This window comes from Choloepus didactylus (genome assembly GCF_015220235.1).
Source record: "Choloepus didactylus isolate mChoDid1 chromosome 11 unlocalized genomic scaffold, mChoDid1.pri SUPER_11_unloc3, whole genome shotgun sequence".
NCBI lineage: Eukaryota > Metazoa > Chordata > Mammalia > Pilosa > Megalonychidae > Choloepus > Choloepus didactylus.
In genome coordinates, this window is record NW_023637580.1 from 2,064,772 (window position 1) to 2,089,318 (window position 24,547).

A 24,547-nucleotide genomic window follows, 5' to 3' on the forward strand; every position below is an offset into this window, starting at 1 on the left:
GATTACCCCAATCAGGTTTTCCCAGACCAGAATTGGCTCAGGTCTCAGAAGGAGGCAATAGTATCATGTCTCCCTGAGGGGGTGTCTTAGAAGATTGATGCACCCTGTGAGGCCTCAAGTCACTGGGCTTTTCTGCCCAGCAGGTGGTGCCTGTCAGCCTGTAGCTCCAGACTGGTGTAAGGAGGTGTGTCCCATGGCTGTTTTCCCCTAGACTCTAGGGTCTGGTTCTGAATAGAAGGTGGGTAGTAGAGCTTGGCACCACCTACTTCCTCTTAGGGAAAATGCACCCCCCGGGGAGAGGTCATTTACATTTGAGTAGTCTCTCTGCCTGTGCTATGTCCACCCTTGTCTGGGTCAGAGTGGTGAGAAATGAAAATGGTTGAGGCTTTTTCCACTGAGCCAAAAAAGGGACAGAAATCTCCCTTCAGGGCCAGTCCATGGCCATTCTCCAGCTCTTTATGGTCATTCATCACCAAAAGCCTCTGTCTGCTTGTTGGGGATTCATATCTTGCATTGAGTAGCTCACATTTGTTAATTAAAACCCCAGTTGGAACTCAGCTGAGCTACATCTGCTTGCTTCAAGAGTGCTGCTTTCTAGTACCCTAAGGCTTTGCAGTTTGGTCTGTTGGGGGAGGGGGCTCCCAGATTGGACCTGCAGTTTTTACTTACAGATTTTATGCTGTGATCTTGGGCTTTCCTCCCAATTCAGTTTGGTGTATGATGAATGGACTGTAATATTTGTCCCCCCACAGTTATTCCAGATTATTTACTAGTTGTTCCTGGTTGTTTATTAGTTGTTCCAGGGGGACAAACTAGCTTCCACTCCTCTCTATGTCACTGTCTTCTTCCATCTTCCCATAACTTTTGATGTGTTGTGTTTTCATTTTCATTTGCCTCAAGATATTTACTAATTTCTCTTGTAATTTCTTCCTTGACCCAGTGGTTGTTTAAGACTGTGCCATTCAGCCTCTATATATTTGTGAATTTTCCATGCCTTTTGCCTGTTATTGACATCCAACTTCATTCCACTATAATCCAAGAAAGTGTGTTGCATAACATTCTGGTTTGCTAAAGCTGCCATTATATAAAATTCCAGAAATGGATTGGCTTTTATAAAGGGGGATTATTTGGTTACAAGTTTTCTGGGGTACATAATATATCCAAACAGGCCCATATAATATCAATATTTTAAAACTTATTGAAACTGGCTTTCTGCCCTACTGAGACCTATCCTGGAGAATGATCCTTGAGTGATTGAAAAAAATATGTATCCTGCTATTGTTGGGTGCAGTGTTTTATAAAGGCCCATTAAGTATAGTTCATTTGTTTTACTAGTCAACATCTCAGTTTCCTTATTTATCCTCTGTTTTGGTGTTCTAGTCATTGATGAGAGTGTTGTATTGAAGTCCCCAACTATTATTGTAGAGGTGTCTACTTCTACCTTCAGTATTGTCAATGTGTGCCTCATTTATTTTGGGGCACACTGTCTTGGTACATAAATATTTATTATTTTTATGTCTTCTTGATGAATTCTCCCTTTTGTTAATACTTATTGTCCTTCTTTGTCCCTTTTAATGGTTTTACATTTGTAGTCTAATTTGTCTGATATTAGTACAGTTGCTCCCAATCTTTTCTGGTTGTTTTTGTGAAATATGTTTTACAAAGTTTTCACTTTCAACTTATTTTTGTCCTTGTATCTAAAGTGAATCTCCTGTATACATCATATGGATGGGTCCTGATTTTTAATCCATTCTGCTAGTTTATGTATTTTTATGGGTGAATTTAATCCATTAACATTTAATGTTATTACTTTAAGGGCAGTACTTTCTTCTAGCATTTTTTCTTTTGAATTTTATGTCATATTGCAATTTTTTCTCTCTGTCCTGTTACTTTTCCTAATAGTCTTCATTTCTTCACTCTTCTCCAAATCTCTGTTTCTTGTCTTTTCCTATCATCCTATGGTACTCCCTTTTTTATTTCTTGTACAACAGGTCTCTTGTTCACAAACTCTCTCAGTGTCTGTATCAAATTATTTTAAACTCTCCCTCATTATTGAAGGACAGTTTTGCTGGATATAGAATTCTTGATTTGCAGATTTTCTTATTCTGTATCTTAAATATATCATACCACTGCCTTCTCATTCTATGGTTTCTTCTGAGGAATCCATATATAGTCTTATTGAGCTTTCCTTGTATGTGATGTATTATTTTCTCTTGCTGCTTCCAGAATTCTCCCTTTGTCTTTGATATTTGATAATCTAATTCTTAAGTGTCTTGCAAAAGGTCTATATGGATCTATTCTGTTTGAGGTACACTGCCTTTCTTGGATCTGTAATTTTATATCTTTCATAATAGTTGGGAAATTTTCAGTGATTATTTCCTCCACTACTCTTTTTACCCCTTTTCGCTTCTCTTCTCCTTCTGATATCCGATAACACATGCATTTGTGTGCTTCATATTTTCAATCAATTACTTGAGACTCTGCTCAAATTGTTCAATTATTTTCCCTATCTGTTCTTTTGTGTATAGGATTTCAGATGATCTGTCCTTTAGTTTACTGATCCTTTCTTCTGCTTTTCAAATCTGCTGTTTTAGGTTTCTGTTGTGTTTTTCATCTCTTTTATAGTGCCTTCATTCTCATAAGTTCTGCCTTTATTTTGTCAAACTTTTGAGCTCTTTTTTATGTTTACACAATGTCTTCTTTATACCCTTCATCTCTTTTGCCATATCTTCCCACAACTCACTGATTTGAGTTTTGAAGTGAGTTTTCATGTTTGTTTGAACATCTTTATTTAATTGTTTCAGCTCCTGTGTCTCATTTGATATGTTAGTTTGTTCTTTTGACTGGGCCATATCTTCATTTTTCCTAGTGTGACTTGTAATTTTTTGCTGGTGTCTGGCCATCTGATTTCCTTGATTGGTTTATTCTGGATGTTGTTTTCACTTTTTTACATAGGATTATCTTTTTCCTTGGCTTTTTTCTTTATCTATTCTTTGTTGTTCAGTTCAACTTATTCTAGACCCATAGCATAGCTTCTGTTTAATTGATCAGAATTTTTTGGCTATTGTTATTTGGTTCTTGGCCTGCATATATGTGAATTTTTTTGAAGTGGGTCTCCTAGATATGATTGAATCCAACCAAATTTCCCAAACTAGACTTGCCAAGCTCTCAGGAGGAGGGTTTAGTCAGTGTCATGTTTCCCCAAGAATGAGACCCAGCATGTTGTGACTCTCCTGTGAGACCTCTAGGCTCTGTGCTTTTCCTATTCCACCCAGCAGGTGCTGTTTGTTAGTCTGTAGCTCCCCACCAGAAAAATGAGTTGTAGTACATTTAATTCTCAGCAGACCCTGTCCCTGCCAGGGGTGTGGTTAAGGCAAGCTTAAGCAATTTCTGTTTATTTTCCAGTCCCTGGGTTCTGAGGTCTCTGAAGAAGGGCCACCATTTGATCTGGGTCCTGCCGACTCTTACTTGGGGAAGATCCACACTTGAGGGAATTATCTCCTTTTCTTGACTCCTTAATTGTCTCTCACACCTATCTTAACTCTACCTTTGCCTGGGTCAGCACTGACAAATGAAAATGCCTGAGTCTTTCCTTAATGAACTACTTAGAATGGTTTAAAAATGAAAAATGAGAGAGAGAGAGAGAGAGAGAAGAAATCACCTTTTCAGAGCCAGTCCCCAGACCCCAAGTTTCACCAGTCAGCAGCTGGAGTTGGTCCCTGGCTCTTCTATGACCCTTTACTTGGGCACAGCCCTTTTCTAATATTCTCTGCTCATTCAACTCCCAAATTATCTTTTTTGTTGTTGTTTTTTAGCCCCAGATCCTCACTGTCAGGATTAAAACCACAGTTGGAGTTTTGCTGAGCCATGTTCGCCTGCTCCCAGTAGGTACACAAGGTATGCCCTTTAGGGAATTATCTCCTTCACCTGACTAGTTACTCTCAGACATACCTTAAATCCACCCTTGCTTGGGCAGTGCTGAAACCTGATAATACCTGCAGCTCTAATAGGCTATTAAAACATATAAAAGCATTTCAATAATAAGGAGAGAAAGAAAAACAAACTTTTCAGAGCTAGAGCTCAGCCCCCTGGTTCACCGATTAAGAGCTGGATTTGGCACCCAGCTCTATGTGATTCTTCTTCTTGGGGATCAAACATTTTCCAGTATTCTGGGCTCCTCCAACTCCATAAGCCTCTGTTTTGTTGTTGTTGTTTTTCGCTCTGCCTCCTGTCCGCTGGGACAAAACATCCTGGTTCCTTTCATGCTTGCTCTTGGTTTGTCTGTGCTCAGAGCTTTTATTCAGCAGTCCAAATTTGTTAATTAATTCTGAAATTGGAGCCTGGTTGAGCCACCCTCCTTGCTCCCAGCAGAGACTGCTTCATTTTCCCTGTGAGAACTAGCTCCAAGACAGCCTGCCATGCCAGTAGGGGAGGGGCACCAGTCTCCAAATCCTAGGAGACTTACAGTTCTTAATTTCAATCTCAGGTATTTCACCCATTCCAGAGTTGTTTATGATGTGTGCCTGGTCACAGAAGTCCCCAAAACAAGGGATAATCTTTTCACCCAGCTTTGGGTCACACGTAGTCACCCAATGCTTACCCAATAGTGTCACAAACTCCTTCCTGACAACAGTTTTTTCTCTTTGGCCAGTCATAGACTACATCCAAATAGTTATATGAAGCCCTTGTGGCTTAATTGGGGAGTAGAAGTCAAATGGTTTATAATTTTTCAGTCCACTTGTCTATTTCCCAATGTATTTCATCTAAAATTAATTTTCACATATTCCTATATTTCATACATAATGACTCATGAAAATAGATATTGGTGGGTTAAGAAGAAAGGCTAGAGGATATTTGCCACACTTTTTTTGTATCTGAACCCTCTTCAAACATACCTGAGAAAAGAAAAAAGTTTCAATATCTATTATAGAACTCAAATACTCACTTCTCTGCCTGACAAGAGATATGACTAAGAACTAGACTCTGAATTAAACACTGACACAGGACTTTACTTGTGAGGTGCTTATTCAAGAAGCATGGCACATTTGCAACGAGTAAGGAAACACAGATGCAACAACATTACATTCAAACCTTTCCATAGGTGAAAATCATAGTGTTCTGGAAGCTGTCACTGGTTTCAAAGAAGGCAACACTGCAGTCTTTGCATGACTCATTCTCAGGTATATTGAGCAATGCTCAAGGCTTCAGAGTCTTCAAACCTCATTCACCTGCATTTCTGGAGGTTCCCTGAGCCACTCAATCTCTTTTAATAAAAAAAAAACTTTTCTGCTTATACTGTATGGAATTTATTTCTGTGTTTCCAGTTAAGGACCAGTACTGATAATATCAAACTCCAGATCCCAATTAGATACAACTATAAACCTCCAATAAAGAAGAGTGTATAAAAGAGAAGACAATCTGAAGTAAGTTTATGATTATAGGTACTAAGGGACAGAGAAAGTTGTTTAAAATATTCAGTAGAGAAGCTTAAGAAGATTTTGTGATTAATTCAATTTGTGGCAATGAAAGAAAATGCATTTAGATAAACATCTATTGCCAAATTGGCTCACAATTTTGTGTGATTCCTCAGTCTTTGTTTCTCCTGAAATGTATTAAGTGCTCAGTAGATAACTGTGCATGATCCTTAATCAGCAATTTCTGACTATTTTTTTCTCCAAATATGAAAGTCCAGTAAGTTATGGTAGATGAGATAAATCTTCCAACAGCAAGCAATTGTTTTCCTTTAGCCACATCAGTATGATATTGTCATATCATTCCTTGTCATAAAAAGGTTCATATCATTTAGATTAGGATATAAGCAACCCTAACTCATTTGTCAATCCACAAATCAAGAGTTTAACCCGTTAGTACAGGAGAAAACTCTAGATTTTATCTTGGAATTAGTATAAAACATCCAAATTGATATAATTTCTTCAAAATGTAGATCTTATAGTCTGGAAAATTTTTATTTAAATACTAATACTGTGTTCTTTCATCACTCTCCTGGTTTAGCTAATCCAGGCTTTTTCTAAAATGTTCAATCTTTCTTCTTCATACCTCTTTTTAGAGAATTAAAATTATATCAGCATTATTATCTACTTAGAAACAATGTCCCTTCTGCTAAGATGATTACATGTTACTGGAAATAAGGGTGGAACTGAACAGGTGTATCTATTAAAATACTTATCCAGATAAGTTTATTCCCTACTCCCCAAGATTGCTCAGTAGAATTATAAGACTAGTGAATTGAGAATAAATTTACAATGACAGCAATTATTTTGCATAAGGATATCAGTGGCTACTTGGAATGGAGGAATGTGTCCTGGGGAATGATTAAGAAGTGGCTTGGTTAACCTACTATGCACTCTTTAGACTGTAACTTCTAAAACTGTCTTATAAAATAGTCTCTCATTCCTTCATAGCCCAGTTGGAATCTCCCAAGCTTAATTATTTAAAAAGGAATAGAATTGTAATAATTCACTTACCTAGGATCCACCAACATAATTCCAGTACCACTGCTGTGGAAATGATAGACTTGTCAAATTTCTTCCATAGTGGTGCAAGGCTTTCTAATTTTCCAAGGAGTTATCTGACTAATCTCTACATCTGCCAGTTCCTTTGAATATCTGGACAAACAAGAAATCATACACATCCTTTAAGACTAAGCTATAACAAAAATAAATGGAAGATTCTTTTGCTTTCAATTAGATCCATATATTCTAAAATAGTCATTGTTCTGTTTTCCTAATTTAATCATACTAGAAATAAATTAGTATAGTAGAATTGTTTTTCTGGAGGTTAACTTCAAGCTAGGCTCCTTCTGTTTTCATTTCTATATGTTAAATCAACCTTGTTATTAACAAGTTCTTACTGGAATATATATTCTCTTTATATTTATGAAAAACATCATCAAAAAGAAACAAAATTATAGCTTTAGAAAATCCAATTATTTTGTAAAACCTTAGTATTTTAAATCCTCTTACATAATTCTCTTTCCTCAAGCCATGATAATATTTTTATTAATTACATACACTGTTTAAAGAATAAGCACATGAAGCCTAAGGACAAATGGAGAAACTTTGTCTCCATCTTCACAGAGCAGCTTCTCTACATCACAATTTCCAGGAATTTTCTTTATGAAGATGACATCTGCCCTTAGTCTTGAGAAATGTGAGAAACATAAATTATCCAGCCTAAGAAAGTTATGTGAGAATAGTGGGTAATATATTCTAGAAACAGGCTATTGCATAACTGAATTCATGAAAGGTTGAACTGGTTATCACTTGTTCAGAAATCTGCATTCAATTTAGCACGTAGAGAAAAAAAGTGGTAGGTAGGATGTCCTGGGATTTGATCTTAGAGATGTAGATAATGGAGATAATTGTGAGCCACTCCAAGGAAAGTGACATCATGAAAATTAAATTTAGTTAGATCACTTCAGGGGCAATTTCAAGTCAATCCATGTTTAAAGAGAATAAAAGGATGTTGAAAGATGTTGGGCACTTCAGATGCTAATGAGAGGGTGAGAGCATTCAAACTTCCCCACAGTTTCTACCCACTTGTGATCATTATTGATTCACCAGGCCCTAGGGGCACCAATGCTTGCCCAGTAGCTTTATAAATTCCATTTTGACAATGTGTCTTTATTCTTCTTTCATTCATGGTCTCTATCAAAATTGGGCCATAATATGTCTTTGAAATTTAAAGGGGAATGGGAATTAAATGATTTCTACTTTTTCCATATCCTATATCCCTTTCTTAAGCATTGTGTCTAAAACTAACTACTTACATATTCCTATTTCTCACTCATTAAAAAGAACATAAGTAGATAATTGAAGGGGCACCTGAAGTGGCTCTAAATCTTCTACTGCCTAATTGTCTTCTCCACAGCCCTAAATTTTGAGCCCAATGTAGACCTGTTAATAAATTACTTCCCTAACATTCACCCAGACAAATCCAGGTTCCCTTTCAAGAAAGACATAAACTTGTCATATATCCTCCATAGTGGTGGCCTTCTAAATCCTTGAGGGGTTCTCTGCCTAATCCCCATATATATAAGTCCACTAAAAATTTAGGAAGTAAACTAGTACACACCTCTTGAGAGCACATAACAATAGAAATAAAGTAAATATTCTTTTGGTTTCGATTAGGCCCACGGCTCCTAAAACAGCTATTGTTCTGCTGTCCTAATTTAATGATATTAAGAGATACACTAAAGGTAGTAGAGCTGTTATGATGAATGATAACTCCAAATTATGTCATTTCTATTTTTCTTCCTAGGTATTAACAAAATATTCCTATTTCCCACAAATTGGTGAAATATGTATGAACTTGATACTGATGGGAAAGGTCAGGTCAAAGCAAACGCAAATTATGACATGAGAGCATAACATTGTTTTCTAGAACTTCATTTTTGATCATTTATATTAATTTTCCCTGTCTTTAAGCCTGGAATAGAATTTTCTTAATTTTTATACATGGCTGAATTGTCATGCACCTGCACCTTTGACGCTAATGGAGAAACATTGTCTACCCCTTAAGATAACACATTCTCTGAGTCACTCTTCTCAGGGCCCCTACCACCTTCTTGTTTCTCAGGCTGCAGATGATAGGGTTGAGCATGAGGGTGAGGATGACATAGAAGACAGCCAGAACCTTGTCCTCTGTTGGAGATTGGAGGCATCTAGTGCTTAGATAGGTGTAAGCAAATGGTTCATGGTAGAAAGTCACAACAGTGAGGTGGATACTACATGTCAATTGGGCCCTTTTCCTCCCTTCCATTGACTGCATGCAGTGAACAGCAAGGAGAACCTGGCCATAGGAACATGTGATACCACTGAAAGGAAACACAAGGAAGAGGGCAGTGCTCACAAACACTGTGCAATCAGAGACCCAGGTGCCCATGCATGCCAGAGTCAGCATGGCTGGGACATCACACTTCAAAGGATTTATGTCCCTGGACTGGCAATAAGGGATGTGGAGTTCATATGCAGTGTGGGCACAGGCATTGATAGAGCCCATTATCCAAGATCCTGTGATCATCAGCACACACTTTCCTTGGCTTATACAAATGAGATAGTGGAGTTTAACACAAATAGCCACATGATGGTCATAGGCTATAGATGTCAGGAGCAGAGCTTCTGCAACTGCTAAAGTCAAGAAGAAGAAATTCTGAACCCGATACCCAATGGAGAAGGTCAAACATTGTACTTAAAAAGTGTGTACAAATTGTAAACCAGCTCAAATGAATAAGTGACTGATCCGTTATAATTATGCTTGGTTATACAAAGAGGATGATTTTTTCCATATTCAGGATTTTAATATTTGTCATCATCTAGCCATACACCAGTGACTACAACCTATTTTCTCACATTGAGAAGCCAGACTTACTTATTGAAATAACTCTGCAAAACATGACTTCCTAAAAATCACTTATCAGTATTTGGCTTTGGCTCATAAATGTATGAGTTTTTGTTGCCTATTCTTTTTTTTAATAATTCAATTTTATTGAGATATATTCACATACCATGCAGTCATACAAAGCATGCAATGAATTGTTCACAGTACCACCATATAGTTGTGTGTCCATCACCAAAATTAATTTTTGAACATTTTAATTACCACATACACAAAAGTAATAAGAATAAAAATTAAAGTGTAAAAGAACAATTAAAGTAAAAAAGAACACTGGATGCCTTTTTTTTGCCCCCATTTTTCCGCTCATCCATCCATACACTGGACAAAGGGAAGTGTGATCCACATGGCTTTCCCAATCACATGGCCACCCCTCATAAGCTAAATTTTTATACAATTATCTACCAGATTGAAAGATACTGGGTTGTAGTTTGATAGTTTCAGGTATTTATTGCTAGCTATTCCAATTCATTAGAACCTAAAAAGGGTTGCCTATATTGTGGATAAGAGTGCCCAACAGAGTGCCCTCTCAGCTCCTTTTGGAATCTCTCAGCCACTGAAACTTATTTCACTTCATTTCACATCCCCTTTTGGTCAAGATGTTCTCTATCCCATGAAGCTGGGTCCAGACTCCTTCCAGGGAATCATATTCCACACTATCAGTTGTATTTACACCCCTGGGTGTCAGATCCCATGTGTGGGGGGGGTCAGTGATTTCATCTGCCAAGTTGGCTTAGCTGGAGAGAGAGGGCCACATCTGAGAAACAAAGAAGCATTCAGGAAGAGACGCTTAGGCACAATTATAAGCAGGCCTATCCTGTTCTTTGCAGTAACAGGCTTCCCAAGGGAAAGTCCCATGATTGAGGGCTCAGCCCATCAAACCACCAGTCCCCAATGTCTGTGAGCACATAAGCAACCATCAAGGTGGGGAAGCCCAACACCCCTGCACTCTCCCTCAGCAATATTCACATTATTGGTAGCATATAACATTTCTCTTTTTGTGCCTGGCTTATTTCACTCAGCATTATGTCTTCAAGATTCATCCAACTTGTCACATGTTTCATGACATCATCCCTTCTTACAGCTGAATAGTATTCCATCTATGTATATACCACATTTTATTCATCCACTCATCTGTTGAAGGACATTTGGGTTGTTTCCATCTTTTGGCAATTGTGAATAATGCTGCTATGAACATTGGTGTGCATATATCTGTTCACATCACTGCTTTCAGATCTTCCAGATATATACCAAGAAGTGCAATTGCTGGATTGAAGGCTAACTCTGTATCTAGTCTTCTAAGAACAGCTAGACTGTCTTTCAGAGTGGCTGAACCATTATACAGTCCCACCAACAAGGAATAAGATTTCCAATTTCTCTGTATCCTCTCCAGCATTTGTAGTTCCCTGTTTGTTTAATGGTAGTCATTCTAATTGGTGTCAGATGGTATCTTGTTGTGGTCTTAATTTGCAACTCTCTAACAGCTAGTGAATCTGAACATTTTTTCATGTGTTTCTTGGCCATTTGTATTTCCCCTTCAGAGAACTGTCTCTTCATATCTTTTGCCCATTTTATAATTGGGCTGTCTGTATTATTGTCATTTGAGTATAGGATTTCTTTATATATATAAGATATCAGTCTTTTGTCATATATTTGGTTTCCAAAAATTTTTTCCCATTGAGTTGGCTGCCTCTTCACCTTTTTGACAAATTCCTCTGAGGTGCAGAAACTTCTAAGCTTGAGGAGTTTCCATTTATTTATTTTTTCCATTGTTGCTTGTGCTTTGGGTGTAAGGTCTAGGAAGTGACCTCATAATACAAGGTCTGGAAGATGTCTCCCTAAATTATCTTCCAGGAGTTCTATGGTACTGATTTTTATATTGAGGTCTTTGATCCACTTTGAGTTAATTTTTGTGTAGGGTGTGAGGTAGGGGTCCTCTTTCATTCTTTTGGATATGGATATCCAACTCTTCCAGCCCCATTTGTTGAAAAGACTGTTACATACCAGTTCAATAGCTTTAGGGGCCTTATCAAAGATCAGTCGGCTGTACATCTGGGGGTCTATCTCTGAATCCTCAATTTGACTCCGTTGATCAATATATCTATCTTTTTGCCAGTACCATGCTGTTTTGACTACTGTGGCTTTATAAGAAGCTTCAAAGTCAGGGAGTGTAAGTCCTCCCACTTCGTTTTTCTTTTAGAGTTTTTAGCAATTTGAGGCATCTTCTCTTTCCAAACAAATTTGATAACTAGCTTTTCCAAGTCTGCAAAGTAGGTTGCTGGAATTTTGACTGGGGTTGCATTGAATCTGTAGATGAGTTTGGGTAGAATTGACATCTTAATGACATTTATCCTTCCCATCCATGAACATGGAATATTTTTCCATCTTTTAAGGCCCCTTTCTATGTTTTTTAGTAGAGATATGTAGTTTTCTTTGTATAGGTCATTTATATCTTTGGTTAAGTTTATTCTTGATACTTGATTTTTTTAGTTGCTATTGAAAATGGCATCTTTTTCTTGAGTGTCTCTTCACTTTGTTCATTTCTAACATATAAAAACATTACTGATTTACGTGCATTAATCTTGTATCCCGCTACTTTGCTAAATTTGTTTATTAGCTGTAGTAACTGTATCATCAGTTTCTCAGGGTTTTCCAGATATAAGAGCATATCATCTGCAAATAAAGACAATGTTACTTATTCCATTTGAATGTGGATGCTTTTATTTCTTTCTCTTGCTGGATTGCCCTGGCTAGTACTTCTAGCACAATGTGGAATAACAGTGGTGACAGTGAGTATCCTTGTCTCATTCCTGACCCTAGAGGGAAGGCTTTCAGACTCTCACCATTGAGTACTATGCTGGCTGTGGGTTTTTCATGTATGCTTTTATCATATTGAAGAAGTGTCCTTCAATTCCTACCTTTTGAAGTGTTTTTATCAAAAGGTAGTATTGGATTTTGTCAAATGCTTTTTCAGCATCTATTGGGATGATCATTTGATTTTTCTCTTCTGATTTGTTAACGTGTAGTATGACATTGATTGATTTCCTTATGTTGAGCCATCCTTGCATGTCTGGAATGAACCCCACTTGGTCATGGTGTATGAATTTTTTATTGTGTCTTTGATTCAATTTGCAAGTATTTTGTTGAGAATTTTTGCCTCTATATTCATTAGGGAGATTAGCCTGTAGTTTTCCTTTTTTGTGGCATCTTTGCCTGGTTTTTGTATTGGATTGATGTTAGCGTCATAAAATGTGTTAGGTAGTGTTCCATTTACTTTGACGTTTTGAAACAGTTTAAGTAAGAGTGTTATCAGTTCTTTTTGGAAAGTTTGGTAGATTTCCCCTGTGAAGCCATCTGGCCCTGGGTATTTATTTGTGGGAAGTTTTTTGATGAATGATTGGATCTCTGTTTTTGATTGGTTGGTTGAGTTCTTCAGTTTCTTCTCTGGTTAGTCTAGTTTGTTCATATTTCCAGGGAATTGACCACTTCCTCTACATTATCTAGTTTATTGGCATACAGTTGTTTATAGTATCCTCATAATTTTTTTTTAAATTTCTTCCGAATCCACAGTAATGTCATATTTATCATTCATTATTTTGTTTATATGGGTCTTCTCTCTTTCTGATTTTGTCAGTCTAGCTAGGGGCTTGTCAAACTTGTTTATCTCCTCAAAGAATCATCTCTTGGTGTTATTTATTCTATTGTTTTTTTGTACTCTATGTCATTTATTTCTGCTTTAATCCTCATTATTTCTTTTCTTTTACTCAGTTTAGGATTAGTTTGCTGTTCATTTTCTAGCTTCTTCAGTTGCTCCATTAGTTCTGTGATTTTAGCTCTTTCTTCCTCTCTGATGTATGCATTTATTGCTATAAACTTCCCCCTCAGTAGCACTTTTGCTGCATCCCATAAGTTTTGATATGTTGTGTCTCAGTTTCATTCATTTCTATATATTTAGCAATTTCTCTTGTTGTTTCTTCTTTAACCCCCTGATTGTTTAGGAGTGTGTTGTTTAACCTCCAGGTATTTGTGAATTTTCTAAGTCTCTGATGGTTATTGATTTCCAATTGTATTCCATTGTGCTCAGAGAATGTGCTTTGAATAATTTCAGTTTTTTAAATTTATTGAGGCTTGTTTTATGTCCCAGCATATGATCTATTCTGGAGATAGTTCCATGAGAACTGGAGAAGAATGTGTGTCCTGGTGATTTGGGATGTAATGTTCTATAGATGTCTGTTAAATCAAATTCATTTATCAGATTGTTTATGTTTTCAATGTCCTTATTGTTCTACTGTCTGGTTCATCTATCTATAGGAGAGAGTGATGTGTTGAAGTCTCCCACAATTATTGTGTAAACATCAATTGCTTCCTTTAGTTTTGCCAGTGTTTCTCTCATGTATTTTGTGGCACCTTGATTGGGTGCATAAACATTTATGATCGTTATTCCTTCTTGTTGAATTGCCCCTTTCTTTCATATGTAGTGGCCTTCTATGTCTCTCATAACATCCCTACATTTAAAGTCTATTTTATCTGAGATTAACAAACATTGCTACTCCTGCTTTCTTTTGGCTGTAGCTTGTATGAAATTTTTTCCATCTTTTCACTATCAATTTCTTTGTGTCCCTGTATCTAAAATGAGCCTCTTGTATGCAACATATTCATGGTTCATATTTTTGATCCATTCTGCCAATCTATATCTTTTAATTGGGGAGTTTAATCCATTTACATTCAATGTTATTACTCTGAAGGCATTTCTTGAATCAGCCATCCTATCCTTTGGTTTATGTTTGTCAGATATATTTTTCCCTCTCTCTCATTGCCCTTTAATGAACTAGCATTGAATCTCTTTAGTGCTGAATCTTTCTCCATCTCTCTCTCTCCTTTCTTTATTTCTCTGTTGATAGGGCTCCCTTTCATATCTGAAGTAGGGCAGGTCTTTTATTAGCAAAATCTTTCAGCATTTGTTTGTCTGTGAAAAATTTAAACTCTCCCTCAAATTTGATGGAAAGCTTTGCTGGATAAAGAATTCTTGGTGGCAATTTTTCTGTCTCAGAATTTTAAATATGTTGTGCCACTCCCTTCTTGCCTCCATGGTGGCTGCTGAGTAGTCACTACTTAGTCTTATGTTGTTTCCTTTGTATGTGGTGAATTGCTTTTCTCTTGCTGCTTTCAGAACTTGCTCCTTCTCTTTAGATTTAACAGTCTGATCAGAATATGTCCTGGGGTCTGCTTATTTGTATTTATTCTATTTGGAGTTCTCTAGGCATTTATGCTTTGTGTATTTATGTTGTACAGAAAGTTTGGGAAGTTTTCCCTCACAATTTCTTTGAATACTCTCCCTAGAACTTTACACTTCTCTTCCCCTTCTGGGACCCCAATGAGTCTTATATTTGGACATTTTATTTCATCTATCATGTCACTGAATTCCATTTCAATTTTTTCAATGTTTTTCTCCATTCTTTCTTTTGTTCTTTCATTTCCATTTTGTCATCCTCCAGGTCACTGACTCATTGTTCAGCTTCCTGTAGTCTTGCACTATGAGTATCCATATTCTTTTTAATTTGGTTGACAGTTTCTTTTATTTCCATAAGATCATCTATTGCAATATCTTCTTTATGCTCTTCTATGGTCTTCTTCATGTCCTTTATATCCTGTGCCATGATCTCATTGTTTGTCTTTCATTCTTTGATTAATTGCTCCAAGTACTGCATCTTCTCTGATCTTTTTATTTGGGTGTTTGGGTTCGGGTTATCCATATCACCTGTTTTTTCATGTGCTTTAAAATTTTCTGTTGTTTTTGGCCTCTTGGCATTTGCTTAACTTGATAGGGTTCTTTTAGGATATGTAGCCTAATTCAAAGACTAATCTCTTAATTTGCCAGATCTACAGCTTGGTAGTGTACACTTTCTCTAACTAATAAGTCCATGAGCCACCTATTCCCCTCAAGTCAGTTCTCCCCAACTTTGTCTTTGTGGTGTGTGGGGGTATGATTCTTGTGGGGATACAATTGTTGCACCAAGTTTGGGTGTGTTGTTGGTGCTGTCAGCCATGAATATGGGGCATGTGTCAGAGTGGTTAGGGAGGGAGGGCAGCTTTAAAAATCAATCTTCCCAGTTGTTCCTGGAGATTTAAGGCTGTCACAAGAGTCTAAATATTCAGTTCATTCTCACCACAGATTGTCTCTGCCGCTGACCCACAAGACCTTGGTATTGACGTATGGTCCATGGGATTTCTGAGTGGGTTCCTCTTCCAAGTCATGCCCTCCTACGGCCTCTGCTGAGGGAAGGCTGTGCTACTTCACAAGTGCATGCCATCCCCCAAGGGAAGTTCTGGGCCACTGGGCCATGTAGGTGCATTCCCAGCCTGCTGAAAGGATGGCTTTATGGGGCATGTTAATTTCCCCCTTTTCACACAGCTCCACCTTCGTAGCTTCAGGACAATTAGCTATTGTCCATGCTGGATATTGTGGCATATGCATGTGATGGTGGAAACACTTCCCATCACACTGGATTTTTTGGCATGGCTCTGGGCTGTGATATTGGCACTGGGCAGGAGCATTCCCAGCCTGCCAGGGAGATGACTATAGGGGGCATCATTTTTTTCCCATTTTGGCTCACCTTTGCCTTCCTCACTCCAAGACAATTAGCAGTGGGGGCATGAAAGGCTATCATCCATGCCAGATATTGAGGCATGCCCACAGCTCATTCCTGCTGTGCTTCACTGTGTAGTTCTTGTTGCCATATCTGCAGCTGCTTTTGGGTTTTTTAAAAAAGAACTAGTCCAACTCTAAATGCCAACCCAGTTTCCCCACTACACAGTGTGACTGCCAGATATTCAGCAGGCTTACTCACTTGTTTAAGAATGCAGACTCCTGGAATCCAGAGAAGATGGTGGCATAGAGAGGCATGGAAGACTTAGTCCCCCCTGGAACAACTCATAAATGACCAAAAAACTAGTAAATAACCTGGAGTAACAGCAAGGAGACAAACATGAGTGCCCATTCATCATCCACCAACCTGAATTGGGAGGAATGCCTGAAATCACAGCATAAAATTTGTAAGTAAAACTGCGGACCTGCGCTGAGAGCCAGAGCCCAGAGCTGAGAGCTCCTCCCTCATGGAAGCTGCATGGTGAACTCTCTCAGCTGAGCTCCAAGTGAGGTTTTAATATTAACTGCTCAATACAGACAGTGAATCCTCAACAAGCAGACAGAGGCCTTTGGTGACAACTGACCTTGGGAGAATCGGGGGACATATCTGTCTCAGGATGGGGAGCCCAGAGGATCGGGTGCTATCTCTGGCTGACAGGTGAACCTGGGAGCTTTTCTGTCACTTTCTCTCTCTATGGAGAAAACCTCAGCTGTTCTCAGCCTGCAACACTTTGCAGTAAAGACAGCCTCAGACATTTTAAAACCAAAACGCTTCTATTGGCAGACTCACAGAAACAAAGAACTTATTGATATGCAAATGACATCTCTGAAGGGGGCATAGCTTCCCAAGAGGAAAGGGAGGGGCCCAGCTCTACTGTCCATCTTTCAGTCTTTCTGGAACCAGACCCCAAAGCCTGGGGGAGGAGAGCCACAGGCCACAACCTCTTACACAGGCAGTGACAGGCTGACAGGTGGATTTGCCAAGCAGAAAAGCACAGGTGTCTCAATCCTCTAAGTAAAGCCATCAGGGAAACCAGATACTGAAATATTACCTCTTTCTGTGACCTGAGCCTGTTCTCATCTGGGAAAACCTGATCGGGGTGGCCTAGGAGGTCAGATGCCTAGACAACAGAAAACTACAACCTACACTAACAAAAATGAAGCTATGACCCAGTCAAAGGAACAAACTTACACTTCAACTGAGATACAGGAATTTAAACAACTAATGTTAAATCAATTCAAAGAGTTTAGAGAATATTTCATAAAAGAGATAGAGGCTGTAAAGAAAACACTGGGCATATATAAGGCAAAAATTGAAAGTTAAAAAAAAAACAACCAGTATAATATATGGAAATGAAAGGCACAATACAAGAAATGAAAGACACAGTGGAAACATACAACAGTAGATCTCAAGAGGCAGCAGAAAACACTCAAGAACTGGAGAACAAAACACCTGAAAGCCTGCATGCAAAGGAGAAGATGGAGAAAAGAATGAAAAAATATGAGCAACATCTCCGGGAACTTAAAGATGAAACAAAGTACAAGAATCTGCATATCATTGGTGTCCCAGAAGGAGAAGAGAAGGGAAAAGGGGCAGAGGCAATACTAGAGGAAATAATCAATGAAAATTTCCCATTTCTTATGAAAGACATAGAATTAGAAATATAAGAAGCGCAGCATACTCCAAACAGAATAAATCTGAATAGGCCTATGCCAAGACACTTAATATTCAGATTATCAAATGTCAAAGACAAAGAGAGACTCCTGAAAGCAGCAAGAGAAAAGCAATCCATCACATACAAGGGAAGCTTAATGAGACTATGTGCAGATCTCTCAGCAGAAACCATGGAGGCTAGAAGGAAGTGGTGTGACATATTTAAGATACTGAAAGAGAAAAACCACCAACCAAGAATCCTATATCCAGCAAAGCTGTCCTTCAAATATGAGGGAGAGCTCAAAATATTTTCTGACAAACAGACAATGAGAGACTTTGTGAACAGGACACCCACCCTACAGGAATACTAAAGGGAACACTGCAGAGTAATACGAGAAGACAGGAGTGCATGATTTGGAACACAGTTTTGGGAGATGGTAACACAGCAATGTAAGTACACTGAACAAAGACAGCTATGTATATGGTTGAGAGAGGAAAATTGGGAGCATGTGGGATACCAGAAGAAAGGAGGAAAGATAAAGACTGGGACTGTGTAACTTGGTGAAATCTAGAGTGTTCAACAATTGTGATAAAATGTACAAATATGTTCTTTTACGAGGGAGAACAAGCAAATGTCAACCTTGCAAGGTGTTAGAAATGGGGAGGCATTGGGGGAGGGATGCAATCAATGTAAACTAGAGACTGTAACTAACAGAATCATTGTATTATGCTTCCTTTAATGTAACAAAGGCAATATACCATGGTAAATGCAGATAGGAGGGGAGGATAGGGAAGGCGTGTTGGACACTTGACATTGGTAGTGTTGTCTGACTCTTTACCCTACTTTGATTTGGGGTTGCTTTTCCTTTTGCTATTTCCTGGCTGTCATTTTTTTCCTCTTTCTTTTCCCTCTCTACCTTCTTTGATGCTCCCTCCTGCCTTGTGGAAGAAATGTAGATGACCTTATATAGATAGTGGTGAACACATAAATATGTGACCATACAGAGAACCATTGATTGTTTACTTAGGATGGAATGTATAGGGTGTGAACAAAACCATCTTAAAAAAAAAAAAAAAACCGGTTGCTGTCAAAACCTCAAGGGCAATATACTGAGTGAAATAAGACAGACACATAAGGACAAATATTGCAGGGTCTCACTGATAAGAACTAACTATAATATGTAAACTCATAGATATGAAATATAAGGTACCAAGATATAGGACAAGGCTTAAGAATGGGGAGTTGTTGCTTAGTATGAGCAGAATGTTCAACTAGGATGAACTTAAATGTTTGGAAATGAACAAAGGTGTTGGTAGCAAGATGTGAGAATAACTAACAGTGCTGAATGGCACGTGAATGAGGTGGAAACAGAAAGTTTAGAGTCATATATGTCACCAGAAGGAAAGTTGGAGGTCAAAAGATGGGAATATATAAAACTGAATCCTATGATGGGCATTGTCCATGATAAACTGTACAAATATTAGAAAACTCTTCCGTGAACCAGAACAAATGTATGACAATACAACTAGAAGTTAATAATAGAGGGACATATAGGGAAGAAATATATACCTATTGCAAACCATATACTACAGTTTGTAGTATTTCAACATTCTTTCATAAACAGTAACAAATGTACTATACCAACAGTACAAGTCAACAATTGAGGGGAGTTGGTTAGGGATATAGGAGGATTCAAATTTCCTTTTCTTTTCCTTTTTTTTTTCTCCATCTTTCACTGTATTTCTCATCTGGAGTAATGAAAAGTTTCTAAAAATTGAACAAAAATTAAGTGTGGTGATAGATGTACAGATGTATGAGGGTACCAGGGGCAACTGATTGTACACTTTGGATCTTTGGATAATTGTATGGTATCTGAACAATCCCAATAAAAAAAAATTAAAAAAAAAAAAGAATGCAGACTCCTGGTTTCACCAAGTGCATGGTCCCTGTGGTTTTAGCAGACCTTGTCCAGCTGGGGCATCACTGAAACTGGTGTTCTGGGTCACTTTCTGGCTTTTATCTAGTATTTTTCACAGAGGGTTTTTTTTTTTTTTTTTGCCCTGTCTCTCCTAACCGCCACCTTCCGGAAGCTGTTGCCTATTCTTAACAAGTACAAATTCATACCCTTGATTTCTCCTTTTTTATCTTCTTAATTCATTGGCTTGTTTTTGTATAGGACAGACTCATCAATGGACCCTCAGTTAGGAACATATATTTCAGTCCCCATGACACTGCTCAGGGATTCCCAAATATTTTAAGTATTTTAAGATATTTAAAGTATTTTAAGTTTCCTTCTCCCACTTATGTCTTTGTGTATATGTGTCTGTGTAAATATGTATATATGTATAGGTATGTATATATATATATATATATATATATATATATATATATATAGTTTGTTTTTGTTTTTATTTTGTTTGTACCAGCCAAACAAAAGTGGTAGTTTGACCACACATATTTATTATTCATTACCACTCCCTGTGAAAACACAACAATAATCATGGAAATGGAGTAAAATATGTTGCTAAATATTATCTCAAGAGAAGGCAAAAAACAAAAAGGAAAGAAATTTTTGATGAGAAATTTCAGTACATTTTGATAATGGTATTTGAATGGAGGGAGGGTTATTCAATTAATGGGGAAGAAAATTTTACATCCTAAGAACTTGTGAGAGTGGGGAAATGTTCATTTTGGAGGAAAGTCTAACAGTCCATAAACCTTGATGTCAACCATCTTGGTTTGCCTGGGACTATTGGGGTACCTAGATGTGGGGCTTTCAATTCTAAAACTGTTAAAGTACTAAGAAAACTGGGATGAGCCAATACCCATATTATTGAAACGTTGTTCTAGGTACAGTGGTTAGAAGACTTTTGAGGAAGCCACCATCGTGAAAGAGAGAAATCCTAATACGTCACACTATAAAAATTGACTGATAAGAAAAAGAGAAAATGTGGAAACAAAATATTTTTAAAATAAAAAGCAACATCTTAAGAGACACATAAAGAGATATTAAACCCACAAGAAAAGTATTATGTATTACATAAAAGCAGTACCAGGGGAAAGAAACTGCTCTTGAAAATTAAAATATATAGCTGATGTAAATTACTGATTCAATAATTTGAAAGACATTATATATGATTATCCATGAAAGTAGAATAAAATATAGAGAGATAACAAGAAAAAATACAAACATTAGAAGAGCAATAAACCAACACAGGAGTGCAAACAGATGATTAAGTTAGTTCCCAAAATGTATAGAATATAAAAAGACATGAAATTGTTGAAGTATTTCCTAGAACTGATAATATGAACCAACATTAAGACAACATATAATTAACCAGCAATATGAATGAGAACTACTTTATTGAAAGGTTTTTTTCTTGGAAATTCCAAATGTCTTCCTGAAAACACTCTCTTGAAAATTCATGTTTTTAAAGTCTATTTTTCATGAATGTGGAAACAGAATTTCATACATAACATCAACCACTGAAATATGTTTAATTTCAACACTTTTCACCTTCACTCCACAATAGACTATTTGAGATTGCAAAAATTCTTCCCAGAAATGAATAGAACTAAGTTTTTAGGCACAAAAAGAGCTTTGTCTTAAAAAAGTGCCCAATAATCACTTAGTTCTTTGATTTTTATTTTTTAAAGAAATACATGGGGAAATTTTATACCCTTCAGTAAAATAAAAAAAATATATATTTTGACACCCAGTTAAATAGATTTGGTATTTGTCAGTCACTTATATCATTACCACACAAAGACCAATTCTTTCTTATTTTTAATGAAAGTTCTTCTAAATCATTTCCATGTTTCTTCCCCATAAAATAAAAGTTAGAATCAGCATGCTTCCTTTCACGGCAGTCCCACATGTTTTACTTGAGCAGAATTCCACAAGTGCTTCCTATATAAAAGTACATACTTGTCATTACTGACTTTGATATTTTAGATACATCTGTGGAGACACACCAGCAAGTGTTACTCCAGGCTCCTTCACCTGCAGATTTATTTTTTTGCTATGTTTATTTTTAAATTCAATTTCATTGAGACATATTCACATAACATACAATCATCCAAAGTGTACAATGAATTGTTCACAGTGTCATCATATAGTTGTGCATTCATTAACCCAATCTATTTTTTGAACATTTTCCTTGTACCAGAAAAAGTAAAAATAAGAATAAAAAATAAAAGTAAAAAGAACACCCAAATCATCCCCCCATCCCACCCTATTTTTCATTTGGTTTTTGTCCCCATTTTTCTACTCATCCATCCATACACTATCGGGAGTGTGATCCACAAGGCTTTCACAATCACATTGTCACCCTTGTAAGCTACATTGTTATGCAATCATCTTCAAGAGTCAAGGCTACTGGGTTGCAGTTTAATAGTTTCAGGTATTTACTTACAGCTATTCCAATACTTGCAGATTTATTTTAATAATTTTGTTTGTGTTCACTTGGCATTGTCCCATGAGTCTTGATGGATGGAAGATGAATCACTAAATTTGGCTGGATGGCCTTAGGCCAGGCCAGGGTTTGGCAGAGTGTATGTATTGGGGGGTAAGGAGGTTGTGACAAATTTTTCAGATGTTTTCACAGGCTCAGTAACTGTCAATACAGTGGAAAAAGAGCCAAATATTGTCCATTTCACTCCCCCAAAATATCATTTCACTGAAATTATCTGTATTTTGTATACTCATATTCAGTAAATATACAGTAATTGTATGTCTAATCATATTAATTCATTATAACTCATTTACTAGTCATTAAGTTGGCAACACACCTAATAAATTAAAATAAGATGAAAAGAATATAATTTAAAAGATATGTAAATACATATATGCATGTGTTTATTTTAAATGTTAATTGATTTGGCTGAATTTTTTTATCATTCATACAATTTGGGTGATTTTTTCCATTTTTTTTTTACTTGAAAAAAATTAACTTTATTTTTTCTAGGTTAAAATAATAGAACCAGCCATTAATTTTTGTGATAAAATGCTTCTTTTGGTGTTTCATCTAAACTTCTGTAAAGGTGTTCTGTTGACTAAAGTAATTCCAAATGCATTCAATCAACCAGCTCCACATGTGACCAGCCCTTTACAAAAATTAATTACAGATACTACAGCCTTTATGTTCATTCTTACCATACATTACAACATGCAGACACACAAAGAAGGAAAGGTCAACAAGCTGAAGTAAAAAAAAAAAATCCATTTAGATAAAATAAATACTTCATAAAAACTGTAAAGAAAATGAAAGCACTTAATACAAATAATGGCAATTCTATACATAACTGTTTCATTACCCAGTCATAAAAATAATTTTGTAAAATACATAGACTCCTTCCATGTAAAGAATTTTGTGCATCAGTCATGAGTTTTCAACAGTTTTACACAATAAAAATGAAGCCATTCAAAATATGTGTGTATACTTTGCAACTAGAATATACTTCAAAATTTTTGCTTTTTAATTTGTTTAAAAATATTAAATGTAAAAATCCTCAAATGGAAATTTTGCAGAAAGCTCCATAATTTACCTTCCATATGACTACATTCACTCTTCCCCAACATTTCAGCACCCTTAGCTTATTCCAGGGTCCAGTTCCTAAGTGTATGGAACTGGTGCAAAATGATCTTAATAAAGCAACTACCAGTGGCAGCTCCAGAGAACATCTGACCAATTTCTGAATGGAAATTTCCAATTTAGATGCTTTTGGTCCCATGCATATTCATCTTAACTCCTCATAAATTGAACCACAATACCTGCTGCCCAGTGCTGCTTTTAACTTTGCCTTTCATGTTAACAGATGTAGTATTCACAACACTGCAGGGCAAAAAATAAGACAAGCCATTTTTACCCATTCTTTAGGGACCAGAGCTGAACATATTCATAAGGATAGCTCTGGAGTGGTGTTTTGTATCATGACTACAAAGAAGTAATGAAGAAAGCAAGTAACTCTTCCTACTCAGTGCAAACGAACATTTTCTTAAATACAAAAATAATTCCAATTCACATAAAAATACCCACGATTAAAGGCTACTTTCTATGATTATAACCATGTCCACCTAGTTGAGAAAAGTCTTTTGGGAAGTGATTGTCAGAAAACGTTGCCAAGATAAATCTACAAGTAGTAACATGAGCAAAGAATGCAGAGGCATTCTTAACATCACTTCAAACAGCATTGATACTAGAATGATGTTCTGAAGTTTACATTTGGTGATTTAAGATTTCATTTTCATAAAACACCTTGAGACTAACTTCAATACCACCAACTCTTGATTATTCAGAAATCCATTTTCTAGTTCCTGGATTATTCAAGCTTTTGTTTCTCTTCTTCCTGACCACTCTCTCTCTGTCTTTCCAACTCATTTCATGACTCATTAACACAGCCATAAATACACAGGCAAGAGTAATTAATAAACAACTCAATTTCTTTTTTTAGACAAGTAAGCATCCCTTGGGCGGTTCCGACCAAGGATGCGGGAGCCAGGGCAGCCAGAGAATGCAAGGCCGGCAGCGGAGCCCACAGAAAGATGCAGTGGCATGACCCAGCCCAGCTTTTGCTTCTGTGTGACTTGTGCATGGTCTTCTGCAGAGTGGAGACTCAGTCCTTAGGGTAGGCAGCGTTTGCCGGGGCTGGTAGGTTTATTCCTTTAATTTTTAGGTACATGGTATTTTATGTTTTAGTTTTTCCATTCTGTTGGAAACACCAGATAAAACAGTGTGTATTAATATGACGGTTGAAGTATTACTAACTACGGTTTATGATACTTTGAAAATGTGCACTAATATAACCTTGTTTCAGATAATACATAATTTTC

General features: G+C 37.0%; 1 protein-coding gene across 1 annotated transcript; it reads right to left on the reverse strand.

Annotated features, from left to right (window-relative positions):
• Positions 1-8,529: 8,529 nt before the first annotated feature.
• LOC119524635 (olfactory receptor 2L8-like) lies at positions 8,530-23,296 on the reverse strand. The gene is made up of 2 exons (XM_037823341.1): positions 23,263-23,296; positions 8,530-9,209 (listed from the first exon to the last, which is right to left on the reverse strand). The coding sequence occupies exons 1-2, from the start codon at positions 23,294-23,296 to the stop codon at positions 8,530-8,532; spliced, it is 714 nt and encodes a 237-aa protein (XP_037679269.1).
• Positions 23,297-24,547: the final 1,251 nt, after the last annotated feature.